This window comes from Phocoena sinus, chromosome 7 (genome assembly GCF_008692025.1).
Source record: "Phocoena sinus isolate mPhoSin1 chromosome 7, mPhoSin1.pri, whole genome shotgun sequence".
Classification (NCBI taxonomy): domain Eukaryota; kingdom Metazoa; phylum Chordata; class Mammalia; order Artiodactyla; family Phocoenidae; genus Phocoena; species Phocoena sinus.
In genome coordinates, this window is record NC_045769.1 from 82,159,498 (window position 1) to 82,173,273 (window position 13,776).

Here is a 13,776-nt window from a genome sequence, read left to right on the forward strand (position 1 = left end):
GGGGGGCATTCCGAGTCCATCTCTCTCTGAGTCAGGCTTTTTCTTGTTGGCGAAAAGCTGCAGCATCCCCCTTTTGCTCCCATGTTTCAACAGAGATGAATTTCTAAAACCCAGAAATTTCCATGCATGTTCCCGTTAAAAGTGGCTTCGATTACCTAGTAGGAACAGCATTTGGTAAAATCCAAAAGAATAATGCCAGCCATAAAGATGAGGATAAGAAAAGTGCCAGACAGTGTCCATAAAGAGGCTGGACATCAATGCCCCAATCGACCACTGTTCCGAACCCTTCCCATCCAGTTCTTGGGAGAATTTAAAGCAAACGGTTAAAGAATGATACCCACCTTCTGACACAAGCTAGTTAAAGAGAGGCATCCACCAGCCTCAGAAACATTGAAATTAATGTTTGTGAAAAATGTAGAAACAAATCCCCAAAAGCATACATGCACTCACAAGCACAATTCAGTCAACCGCTCTTCAGAACTGTAAAATAACCTCAAGAAAAGAATATTTTGATAATTATTCTTGGAAAGACATGTAAATGTCACAGCCATCTGTGCTAATTTACAGCATAAGATTCTCAGGCCCAGTAGAGGTCTCCAGTGTATATACTATTTCTTGGTTCCACAGTTTGGCATCATCTGGAAGAGGTAAGGCTATTCCACTGCCATAATGTGATATAGAAATGTCCAAAAGATTCAAGGTAATAGTAGACCAAAACTGGTAGTCTCTAAGAGTTTGTTTTTGGTGGCTTTTTACATCTGAAAACTTAAAAAACAGTGCATCCTATAATCCAAATAGCCTGATCTCCTTATAGTTCTAAGTAGAGTTTTTCAATTACAAATCGTCCATCAGCACATGCTTTACCTCCAAGTTTAGTCCAAGTCATCATCTTCTCCTGCCCCAAAACAATGAAAGACCCCATTTGGTGTCCCCTTCTTCTCTTGTGCCCAACCATCCATTTGGCACTCAGCAGCGAGAGAAATATTTTAGAGCACACCTAGCATCTTGTACTCCATGGCTTAAACACCCTTCCCATCACATTTACAATGAAATCCAAACTTCTTATCAGAGCAAATAAGATGCTGCACATCCCAGTCCTTAAATCTCAATCAGATCCTTTCTCCATCTCCTACTATGCCTCACCAGCCAGCCTTCTTCCTGTTCACAGAGGAAGCCAAATCTTGCCTTTGCACCTGCTGTTCCTTCTTCCTGGCATGCTCTTCCTGCAGATGTCCACGCAGCTGACTTGTTTTGGTCATTTGGTTCTCAGTTCAAATGTACATTCCTCAGAGAAGATTTCCCGACTACCTAGTCAAAGGCATCCCTTCATTCTGTCAATATTTACCAAGCACCTAATATGGTCTAGGCACTGGATTAGGCACTGGGGATCTACCAGGGAACTAAACAGACTAAAAAGATGCTCAAATGTTTGTTGAATAAATGAATGAGTTTCTCAAGCATCAGTGTATCTCAAGAGTACAAAAACCTTCCTTTGCTTTAGCCAGTAAGTAGGACTTTTCTAGCAGTATCATCAAGCATTTCTGACATTCTCAGAATGCCCTAGTCAACATTGTGGTCTGTTTGTTCTCCGTGGTAAATATTAAGAAATTCTTCCTCAAAGCCCATACAACTACAAATGGAGGCCATGCATCAGTTTCCATGTACTCTCAGAGTAGTCTGATGTCTGGATAGTCTCGTCAAAAAAAATCTCTGATTTCTATAGAACATCATCAGCCTGCTGGTTTGCTAATCTCATCACATAAGATGCCTCTGCTCAGGGCCAGTTAAGAGAGATCTAAATGAGGTCTGATCACCAAAGAGTTCCAAACTCAGCACACTTACTTCGTGGGCACCATTTGTCTTCTGCCCATCGATTGCAGTTATAATTATCCCCTGCATTTTCACAGGTAAAACACTTGAAGCTGTTTGGAAATGGTGTCGCTTTAAAAAAAAAAAAAAAGGAAAGGGAAACAGTATGGTTAAAAATTTTTTTCAAACATCAAATATGGCATAAAGTTAGCAACTTTCACTAGATCAAATGAAAGTTACAAGTCATTATCCTTACAATTTCTGTTTCTATGGAGCTGGGCCACACTTTGCGGAATTTTCTTTATTCCCTTTTCTTTGAATATTTCATCTATGAATATCTACTACAGAGTAATGCAAATGATTCTATGAGCCACTTTGACATATCCATGGTATTGTTCGATTATAATTTATAACTTGGGGGTAAGTGAGGGTTGAGTGGACAGGCAAAGATGGTGGCAGTATTGGAACCAACCAATACTTTGATATAGTATCGGCCCTGAAAAGAACTGGAGTCACATTAACCTAAGCTTGAATTCTGCGCTTCTCACTAATTGTATGATTTTTTAACCTCTAAGAAATAATAATATTTACAATAATAGTGACAGTGAAGATCCCCAGGACTTGCAGAGATAAAGATTAAACAGCAGGTTGCAAGAAAAATATCTAGTAGAGTCCCTGGCACATCAAAAACCAGGTTGGTTTCCATCCATATGTACTTGCATTACAGCTACACTTAACTTCAAACAAGTAATCTCATTTGATATATGTCAGTTATCCCAACATTAGACCTCTTTCAGGAATGTAACATTTAATAGAAGGATGATAGTAATTCTCAGGCCCTCGTACTCAGGCAAGAGTGTTACTGAAAGGAGGAATTACAAGCCGCCGGAAGTCTGGATTGAGAACAACTAGTATGTTCTTTTTTTTCTTTATGCTTTCTTTTTCCTGGCTTGTATCTTGTTATTTTGTTGGGCGAGGAGTCAAAAGTGGAATAAATTTGACATTTCTCTATAGGCCAGAGTATAAAGCCCTGTATGAAACTTTCAGTTCTCCTATTTTTGGAGAATGAAACAGACACAGATCAAGGTAACCCAAACCATCCCTAAGTTGGGATGATAATTAGAAAGCAGTGCATAAAACAAGAGCAAAATATCAAAAGCTAAAGTTCAGAGGACATGAAATTAGTTCTTGCAATACATTTCATTTTTGCCTGTGCATAAAAGTGAATTAGGTAAGTAAATAAATAATGAAATCCATTTTCACCTATTAATTCAGCACACTTTAAAAAATACTAAAACTCAATGCTGGTAGGTAAATAGTTAATGTATAAACTGGCACAACCTTTTTGATTTAGTAATTCCAAGCATCTATTCTAAGGTCATTCGCCAACTGAAGAGGAAACTTCATTTAAAAAGATTTTCAATGAAGCGTTAACATTTAGCTTGCTTGTGAGAGTGTGTGTGCGTGCACTCCTGGGGGGCCAGTATAAAGCTTGGGGAAATAGTTTACGCACATAGCCAGCTATGTGAGTAAAAACATTTTTAATGTAAGACATTAAAATACTTTCAAAGTCATGGAAAAATATTCAAAACACAATGTAAACGAATAAAAGCTACTGCAAAATTAAATTTGTGTGATCTCTGTCACGAAGTTAAATACACATACAGAGTAAGAACAGTGGAAGGAAACACAGTTGACCCTTGAACAACGTGGAGGTCAGGGGCGCCAGCCCGCCATGCAGTTGAAAATCCTCATGTAATTTATAGTCGGCCCTGCATATGGCCCTCTGCAGATCATGTAGTACTAGAGTATGGACAATGGGGAAAAAATCCACATGTAAGTGGACCCAGGCAGTTCAAACCTGCGTTGTTCAAGGGTCAGCTGTATTCAAAAATGGAAAGAAGAGCTCACTCTGAATCTTGGGATTGTTTTCTTCTACACATTTCCTGTCTCTTTGGAATTTTCTATAGTAATCAAATATTACTTTTTTCTCTTTAATAATTTTTTCTTATAAAAGGTTACAAATTTGTCAGTAATGTAGATTTTATGAAAAGTATGTCTATGCTCTGCCATTAAGCTATCAGTATATGATCACTATCAATTTAGAAATTTGTAATAAATGATGATAGTTTAAGATGTGTGTGGGCTATTTTTCATATGTATATGGTTGTGTAGTATATACGTGCGTACACATACACCTACTAATGACTGAAGGTCCTTAAAAACAGAATGGTAATCATATAGGAGTATGGAGTATGAGTACTCCTCCTTTAGAAGTATAAAGACAGTGGTTCCCGAACCTGGCTGTGTGTCAACAGCATCAGGAGAACTTTTTTAAAAAGAAGAGGGGGAAAAGGGAAAACAAATATTCTGCATACCACCCTTCTGACTACTGAATCTCGGGAGAAGGGACCCAGGAATATGTAGTTTTAAACGCTTTTATTGCGATTCTGATACTCTTACAGATGTGGGAACCACTGGCATTCACATTTCCACGAAACAATTTTCATCTATAACCAATTCTCTGTAAAGTATATCAGAGAAGTTTTACTTGTCTGGAGAGAAAGGAGGTGAGATTATATATATGTTAATACTTCATTAAAAGTATTTTTAAATGCATTTTCCTCTTCAAATGGCTAATGACCTTAGAATCGATTCTTGGAATTACTAAATATATATATATATTATATATGTATATATAGTGACTGTGCGTAACATTAGTGAAAATCTAAGTAGTATTCCCCTCCAAATTTCAAACATGCTAATAATCTGTTTTCAAAATTGTTAATGGCCATTTGAAAGTATATATAATTTATGCAGAAGCTTCCTACAGTCAATATCCTTCTCCAAGGAAGATATCAACAAAGAACACTGAATTTCTCCTGCTGAGCCATTCTTATGGACAGTGTTCAGAAGATTAATTTAAACAAGAACCCTTTTGAGACTTCAGCAGGAAGCCAAACCATTTTAAAGAAATTGAGAAAATTTCTGTCACCATGTGTTACCCTTACTCATGGAAGTAGTAAAGACTTTCTGATTTATGCTGGGTATAAACCAAACGTTCCAGAAAAGGCAAAGTTACTATAGGGAAACAGGGACTTCAAACAGTTACTCTGACCCCCCCCCCCCATCATCAGTGATGGTGACAACCACTACTTACGGTCAAGAGGAGGCTGTACGTTATAGAAGTTGATGTTCTTGGCAAATGCCCGGTTTTCTGAGAAGATAAAGGTCTGGACCACAGCTACAGTGAGGGCATGACAGAGGAGTAGCATTCTGACCCTGGGTGTGGAGAAGTCCAAAACTCATACACCTGCAGCGAAAAGAGACTGGTTGAGTTTATTTGCATTTTATACATCACCAGGAGTACGTTTTGCTTCTGTTTGGAAAGCTTGATTATTCAAATATATTCAACAATCTACTTGTTCTGTAGGGCCAGCACCTGTGAGTAAACTGCATTCTTCCCCATCAGATGAGAGTTAAACAGTGCCTTTTACTGGGCAGGCCTCTGCACGCTGCAGGACGCCCAGTGGCCTGGGTTCCTGGAGATCAAGCAGCAGTCCTGGCCCGGCTGCGCCCCGTTCCACTGCTGCCTCAGTGGGCTGGTTTACTTCGTGCTGAACCACCTGATCTTTGAACAACCACAGATCGGGTCAGAGGCATGCTCAGCTGAAGTTACAGAACCACCTGTCTGAAATTCCATCCCCTGAGTTACATACCTATGGTTGACGAATTTTGCAACTCTTGCAAAACTTGGAAGAAACAATAAAAGTTGGAGCAGTAGGAAGGACACTGAGTAAAAGGGCAACCAGTTTGAGAAACAAAGTCTCTGCTGGATCCCAGAACACACAGACACTGAGAAGAGAAACTAGGGTAACCATGAAATGCCATCCCCACCTGTTTCCGTCACATCGGGAGCAAGGAGAAGCAGCCAGGTGGTTCTCAAGGAAACAGAATAACAGTTGTTTGAAAACCATACATATAACGTTAGTCCTGGCCCACAGATACTGTTCATCACTTTCAGCCACTTAATGACAGCAGGGCCAAAACCCAGTGAAACAACAGAGTAAACACAGCACTGAGTAAGGTGTTCCATCTTAAGCCCCTCAGGTTCCACCCTCTAGCAGCAGACCTGCTAGTAAGGAAATCTTCAGGAGACATGCTCGGAACCTGGAACATCACCACTAGCAGGTTCTCTTTGAGAAGGGGGAGGTGTGGGCCAGTAGAAAAAGTAACTAACTTGGAATCCAAAGACTTTGGTTCAGGTGCTAGCTCTGCTATTTATTAGTGGCCTGACCTTGGGCAAGCTCTTTAAACTCTATTAACCTCAATTTCTTCATCTGTAAAGTGGCTTAATAACACCCGCCCCGCCCACACAGTTGGGTAATTGTGAGCATCAAGTAGAGGCTTGGGTAGGATCACATAGAACTGCTTGCATAAGAGCACTTGTAATACAAGTTCTGTGAAAATTTTGGAATTTTAGGGTTCAAAAATATTGGCTAGGGGCTTCCCTGGTGGCGCAGTGGTTGGGAGTCCGCCTGCCGATGCGGGGGGGGGGGGGGGGGGGGCGCGGGTTCGTGCCCCGGTCCGGGAGGGTCCCGCATGCTGCGGGGCAGCTGGGCCTGTGAGCCGTGGCCGCTGGGCCTGCGCGTCCGGAGCCTGTGCTCCGCGGCGGGAGGGGCCACGGCAGTGGGGGGCCGGTGTACTGCAAAAAATATATATATATATTGGCTAGGGATTCCCCCTGGTGGTCCAGTGGCTAAAATTCCATGCTTCCACTGCAGGGGGCATGGGTTTGATCCCTGGTTGGGGAACTAGGATCCCACATGCCTCATGGCATGGCTAAAAATAAATATATAAATTGTTTTGAAAAAAAAAAAATATATATATATGTATATATATGCTGAACCTGTTTTATTCTTGCTGAATCAATAGGTCTCAGTGGGTTTAGGGAGTCTTCCAAAGAAAAAAAGTTTGACGTCCACAAATCCAACCATAATCCTTCACATGGATACTTTCTTTGAAGCCAGGGTAAGAATGCGTAAGTTCTAGGGATTTTATGCCCCCCGTCTTGTGTTGTGAGTATACTGGTTTTGTATGGGTGGTTAATAATGCCTACCTATAGAGAATGAGCTGAAAATCAGACAGAATGTACCCACGACATCATATCATCCCTACAGATGGCTTTGGCTTTTGCTACTGAGAGAACTGAGTCCCTAAGGAAGGACTCAGGGTGAAAAACCTGGTAAGTTTCACAAAACAATAGCGCTAAACTTTGTACACTGCATTTCAGTTCAGTACAGAATCGGACGTAGTGATACACCAATATATTTCTAATTCTGTCCTTGTTCATTTTAGAAACGAAAATTGACCTTTCACAGTTATCAAGTTTCTAAATCCTACTGTATGCTCTTTCTGAAGAAATGAACATTTAACCAACTCTATTATTCCTTACAGACCAGTGGTTATACTGACACAAATTCTGCTTCCCTATTCATTTCTCTGAGTTGGACTGTTCCGTATTCGCTATGAATCTGTAGCCAAGTAATTGATACCCCTTCTTGACACCAGTGGAGACCTTTTGAATGAGGGAGACTAATCCCTCTCTCACAAGCCTGAAAATGACTGTGTTCCAAGAGCCACCCACAAGTGCTCTTGTAACGTGGAGAGGATGCCTGAGATCACAGCATTCATATTACCTACATTCAAGTCCCTTTTGCATCACTAAGCGACTATGGAAATTGAGACAAGTTGCTTAAGCTTTCCAAGCCTCAGCTTCCCCATCTGCAGAACAGGCATAATGACAGTCCCTATTTCATAGTGTGGAGCTGAGGACTGAGTGACACCATGCATACAAAGCACTCAGCCAGTGCTGGGCACAAGGTCAAAGCTGTATTTATGGAGCACTCTCTGTTCTGTGGTAAAGAGTCTTCATTGACTCACGTACCTGCCTTCAAACCTACAATCTGTGTAGCTTCGTGCAAGTTCCTTAACTTCCCTGTACCACAATTTTTGCATCTACAAAATGGGAGTAATACCAATAATATCTACCTCATAGGGTTATAGGAATTAAATTAGTTAATACATATAAAGCACTTGAACTACCTAATTCGCTACGTGCTCGGCATTTTGCTAATTCTTATGTAAGCATTTACGTAAGCATTTATTATGATGAACAAATCCCCAAATACTTTGGGATCACAATTCAGAACGCCTGATTTTCCTCACATAGTCTCAGTGAGACAAAAGCCCATTCATTCATTCAACATACCATTATTGACCCCTCATACATAACAGATGTTTTTACCACTAGATCCCCAACAAGGTCTTTGCTCTCAAGCAATCTGCATTTTAGAGGGAGAAGACAGCCAGTAAATATGGAAAAGACCATAATTTCTGATCGTCGTAAACTCTGTGGAGGAAAAATAAGGTGATATGTTAGTGAATAGCAGGACCTGCTTTATATATATGGTGGGCCTGGTACATCTGAGTAGGTGACATGCACACAGGTGAATTAAATGTTGAGAAGAAAGCGTCCAAGCAAAGAATCAAGGGAAAAGAAACCAAGGTCCTCAGTTGGGAAGAAGTGTGCCTCGTCGGCGGATCTCAGAAAGCAGCCAGCGTGACGAGAGCATGAGAAAGGGGGAAAGAGACAAAGCCAAGCCAGTGGGGTCAGGCCACACACGCACTTAGCAAGCCGTGGCAAGGATTTCAGGTCCTGCAAAGTCAAAAAACGGTTCGAATTTACATTATCTAGTTTTGAAAAATACTCTTAAGAAAGCTTTGGAGAGTAGTAATTGGTCCCAAACACCTAGCCTTATTTCTAGCTCCTGGAAGAAAGGAAGGCAAGTAAGTGCATTCCTTTCTTCCAGGAGGAATATACAGAGCTCAGATACACCACAAAGGTTCTTCTGAATGGATGACAGAAGACTTAAAAAACGACCGATAGACTTATGTTTTGGTTTCTCCTTTCCTGGAAAGAGCACTGTAGGGAGGATAGTCTCATTACTGTTACATAACAGGACAGGGGGGTTCAGGGGCAGTACACGCCAAGATCCTTGCATGGTCTGAAACATAGCATCCCCTCAAAACATGTCCGCACAGCTTGTTCTAGCACAGAAGTTGAAAATAGTGAAAAACATACCACAAGAATATTGCTTCCATATAGACTAGATCTATTTTCATTTCCATTTTTAGTTAAAACAGCATAGCCTTATTCTATCAAAATCCTCCAAAACTGCAAAGGTTTTACCTGTCAAATGAAGAAAGCACTAAATAACAGTATCTCACATTTTCCAGAGCATGCTTTATAATCTATCACTACATACTGCTTTTCTCCCAAGCACCTATATTTATCTCTGTCTTTCAGTACATAGGTTTGTGTTAACATGACTGCTTTATTTTTTCACAACGAAAAGACATTAGGATAATGAAAAAGCAAATGACTATAGTATCTGAAAATTGTTTTACATTTGGAATCATTTCACGGAGACTCTGAACTAAAAATTATCTGCTGAAACTTTGCTGAGTAGGCTCTCGTTGCAATCTTTCTAGCAGAACAAGGTTATAGCAGAGCTTGTATTCTGCCCCAGAAGGAAAACAAATCTTTAATACAAGCTAGACTAAACCATTCTGGTACTTTCTCTAGGACCATCACATAGAGCAGAGTTCTTCATATGGGGGAGAGGGGACCTGTGAGCTTCTTAAGGTTATTTGCAAAATTGTGTCAATACGTATTTTCCCCCTGGGTTGAGTCTCTCAAAGGAATCTGAGACCTACATAATGGTTAAGAACAGCTGCTTGCTGACTCAGAATATGGCCGTTATGATTTGGCCTCCTGTAACTTAGATGTTTTCTTATATTGACACCAAGAAAGCTCCACATCCATGTTAGGTATCTGGTCCACACTTCTCAAACACAAGGGTACCTCAAAACGTTCCTCCCCAGACACAGCTCATTACCATCATCCATCTTTCCCAGAGAGTAGACCTTGTCAGAAACCCCTCACCTGTGGTGCTGGTCTTTATTTTATGAGTCCTCTCTTTGGAAAGTACATTAATTTTTGTTCTAGAATGCAGTGTGCTTCTTTGCCGAGAGGGAAGGGATTTTTGCAAGGCGCATTGGTAGGGATACAACAGGGGTAGGCAACTCTCAGGCATTCCAGGGAACAGCGGGTAGCCAGATTCGTAAATTTAGGAAACCCCAAGTGAGACTGGCCCGCTACTGCCCGGAGTCAAGGACCTACGTGGCCCTTGGTCCACAAGCATGACTATTTCCCAGGTCTGAGCCATGGCCATCATCTCTTCCTATATGTGGCATTTTTAAGCTTCCTTGGGGAATGTGCGGGCCTGAGGAAGGGACACATCCTTGACCTCAAACGCTTTTGAGGTAGGAAGAGGACTACATTACTTTTTATATTCCCTAGGCCCATACTCAGCACATGGTAGATATTCAATGAGTACGTCTGGGAATAGAACCAACATCATTAGCTATGACCTATATAAGGAGCACCTTTCTTAGCAAGTAAGACAAAGGCTGTGGGCAGTAAGGAGCTGCCAGAGCATCCAAAGATGATAAAGAAATGATGGAATCAAAAAGGAGATGTGAAACAGAAGAGGCCAAGCAGAGGTGGTAAATACTGGCACTTCTTGCACAACTGCTAATAATGAGTCAGCAAGCACCAGGCCAACCTCCACTGCCAATAAAACAAATGAAGTACAAAATTTAAGGGGAGCAGCTCTCCTAAGTCCAACATGCCTATCAACACTCGCATTCACACCTTCCTGCAAGCATCACTTATCCCGCAGCAAGACACTTTAATGACAAACCTAATAGGCCTGGCTACCCTGTAAAAAGAATAGAAGGCAAAGAGGAAATTCAACATAAGTGCTGGAATTTTACTCAGAAACAGTGGAAAAGATGAAAACACTCCTCTGAAAAGGAGAAATCTGACGGAAAACCTTACCGTCCATTCCAAGGGTGGTACTACTTGCTTCTGGCTATTAGGAGAGGTTGGCCAATGGAGATACGCTGGTTCTCATTAAATTTAGGAAGAACGTCACGGGATCTAAGCTGAGACTCTGCTCCAGCTCTCTTCCTTGAGGGGAACCTCGCCTGGGCACTGAGAGCCCAGCTCCTGTGGCTCAGCTTTTACCTTCTCTGACAGATTCTCTGCTCCGGTACATGAAGAGTTTCTTTTCCCCGCTAAGTTTAAATATTAATTTTAAAGATATTTAATTTAGCATCTCTACGTGCCTGAAGCAAAATACAAGAGAGAATTTTAGCTTATGCTCAGTCCATCATGTTTATCTGAAAATACAGAAATCTCCGTGGAGTACCATGGATTCTACTCTTGCATAATAACATTCAGGAGGGAAAAACAGAATCATGATTCAACCTCTCAGTACTGCTTGTCCAAATCTTGAAAGCAGCATGATCGTAAGTCATGCATTCATACTAGGTACTGTGCTGAGCACTTAGTATACAACACTGAATGAGAGAGACACAGTCCCTGTGCTGTCACACGTTATTGGAGCCCAAAAGTCAACGTGAACCACTAGTGAGCTGCGACTGTCAAGAGTTAATACAATCATCTTTGAGGGGGGAAAACAATGGACTTTTGATTCAAGTAGACCTAGGATAAAATTCTGGTTCTACATTTAGTAATCAGGCGACCGCAGAGTTAAGAAGTATTGTCCCCATTTGCCACTAAGACAAGCGAGGCTTAGAGTCGTGTAGGTAGAATTTCTAAACTGTGTGGATTGAGTGCAATTACATAAGTAAGGTACATTTTACTTAGACGATGTTGAAGACATGTTCTCCCCCTTCCCTCCCTCCCCCCGGGCTTTTTCAGGTAACATTAGCAGGAGAATAGAGATCAGATCAAGGGATATAACTGTCCAATTCCATTCCACACCAGCTGGACCAAATCTAGTAAACTGTGTTGAGTTCTCTGCACTCATTTCTTAAGAAGATTCAGAAGTTCCCTCTATTGCAACCAAGTGAGAAGTTGGAATGAATGACTGCCAAGGTTCCTTTCACTTCTAATATTCTATGATTTTAGGGGAAGGATATTAATGAAGACTTTAGTTATGCCATAAAAAGTCATAAATGTAATACAATATCATAATGTTTCAGATTTCTGCTATACTCTTTTAAAGTAAAACTTAAAAAAAAAAATCTCATAAAGCACAGGATCAAAGACTCACAGAACTGAGTATCTCATTTCTAAACATAAAGCTGTGCATTTTGCAGTGCTAAAGATGGGAGTTTTTCCCACTACATGCAACGTGATACAAGATAATGTCTAAAACCGTGCTATTATTAAAATAACTTCATTATGCAAATCAATCGTGAATTAATACAGGGCCCATAAGTGTGTAATTTGGGTGAAGAAATAGTCTAATCAATTTTAAAGACATCTTTTTAAACGTGATTCAAATTTTAAGAAAAAGCTAAAAGACACTTCCAAAGTAATAGCTTTTCAGCTGCATTTAAAAAAAATAAATTTAGGGCTTCCCTTGGTGGCGCAGTGGTTGAGAGTCCGCTTGCCAATGCAGGGGACGCGGGTTCGTGCCTCGGTCTGGGAAGATCCCACATGCCGCGGAGCGGCTGGGCCCGTGAGCCGTGGCCGCTGAGCCTGTGCGTCCCGAGCCGGTGCCCCGCAACGGGAGAGGCCACAACGGTGAGAGGCCCGCGTACCGCAAAAATAAATAAATAAATTTATTTTATTTACTTATTTTGGGCTGCGTTGGGTCTTCGTTGGTGTGCGCGGGCTTCCTCTAGTTGCGCGAGCGGCGGCTAATCTTCATGCGGTGCACAGGCTTCTTACTGCGGTGGCTTCTCTTGTTGCAGAGCACGGGCTCTAGGCGTGTGGGTTTCAGTAGTTGTGGCATGCGGGCCCAGTATTTGTGGCTTGCGGGCTCTAGAGTTCCGGCTCGATCGTTGTGGCACATGGACTTAGTTGCTCCACAGCATGTGGGATCTTTCTGGACCAGGGCTCAAACCCGTGTCCCCTGCATTGGCAGGCGGATTCTTAACCACTGCGCCACCAGGGAAGTCCTGCATTTTTGTCAAAGATACCATTTTACATCTTTTTGAGAAGGCTCTCATGACACAGGAGAATAAGAAGGTAAGAACTCCATGTGAACAAGATTAGATGTTTAGGAGTTAGAAACAGGACTCCTTTTAAAAAGAATCAAGATTGGTTTGTCATGTTGTATTGAACTATGTGGACAAATGGTAGGAATCTAATAAAACTATGTTAATTGATTATATTTGAGAGTATCCTTCACACAGGTGGAATAATTTTTACCCAGTTTGCTTCCATAAATGATTTTTAGGAGGCTGATGCCAAGTCACTTATGCATTAAACCTCTCAAAAGAGTCAAAACCATATTGGATGAGAGGAAAATAAAGATCCTAACCCCTTCTATGAATGGTGTTCCTCTGCTGTATGTCACGCTTTGCTCTGTACTTCCCAGGAGCCAAGAGAGACACACATGGAACACACATTCTCATTATTTGTAAAAAGAAAACTCCCCCTGATCCTTAATTCTCAAACTAGTGGTCCCTATGCATGTTTATACAGAGAGCAGCAAACAACATACGGATAATGCCCGAAATTTGTTTTGAAGAGCTCCAGATGCATCCCTCATTTGGCCGTTTCTTTAAAAAAGCCAAAGGCATAAATATTAAGAGGTAATTTTACAAAGATATTTGCACTGTCAGGCAGGCAAATGAGAGAGATTATTTTCTTTTCTGTGTGAGAGGGGTATTTTGAAATTTGAGAGGAAGATACAATAACTGGACAGAAGTTCTGCGGGAGAGCTGCAGGCACACAGGTGTTGGTGCTGTTAATGGGTGATTCTACCGGCAGAACTGCACGGATATAAACTGAGTGGCAACAGAGGCTGGGCACGGAAGACATCGTTTTTATGTTCCCTATCCTTGCTTGCTGTACTGAAC

At 41.3% G+C, this 13,776-nt stretch overlaps 1 protein-coding gene across 3 annotated transcripts in view; it reads right to left on the reverse strand.

Annotated features, from left to right (window-relative positions):
• The window catches only part of LYPD6B (LY6/PLAUR domain containing 6B), a 238,005-nt gene that overhangs the window by 14,574 nt on the left and 209,655 nt on the right, over window positions 1-13,776 (reverse strand). For 2 of the 3 annotated variants that reach the window (XM_032636481.1, XM_032636482.1), the window contains exons 3-4: window positions 4,970-5,122; window positions 1,843-1,941 (exon numbers count right to left, since the gene is read on the reverse strand). In XM_032636481.1, the coding sequence (XP_032492372.1) occupies window positions 1,843-1,941; window positions 4,970-5,084 (214 nt within the window). In that variant the 5' untranslated portion in view covers window positions 5,085-5,122. The remainder of the gene's footprint in view (window positions 1-1,842; window positions 1,942-4,969; window positions 5,123-13,776) is intronic. The other variant, XM_032636483.1, reaches the window with a different exon arrangement.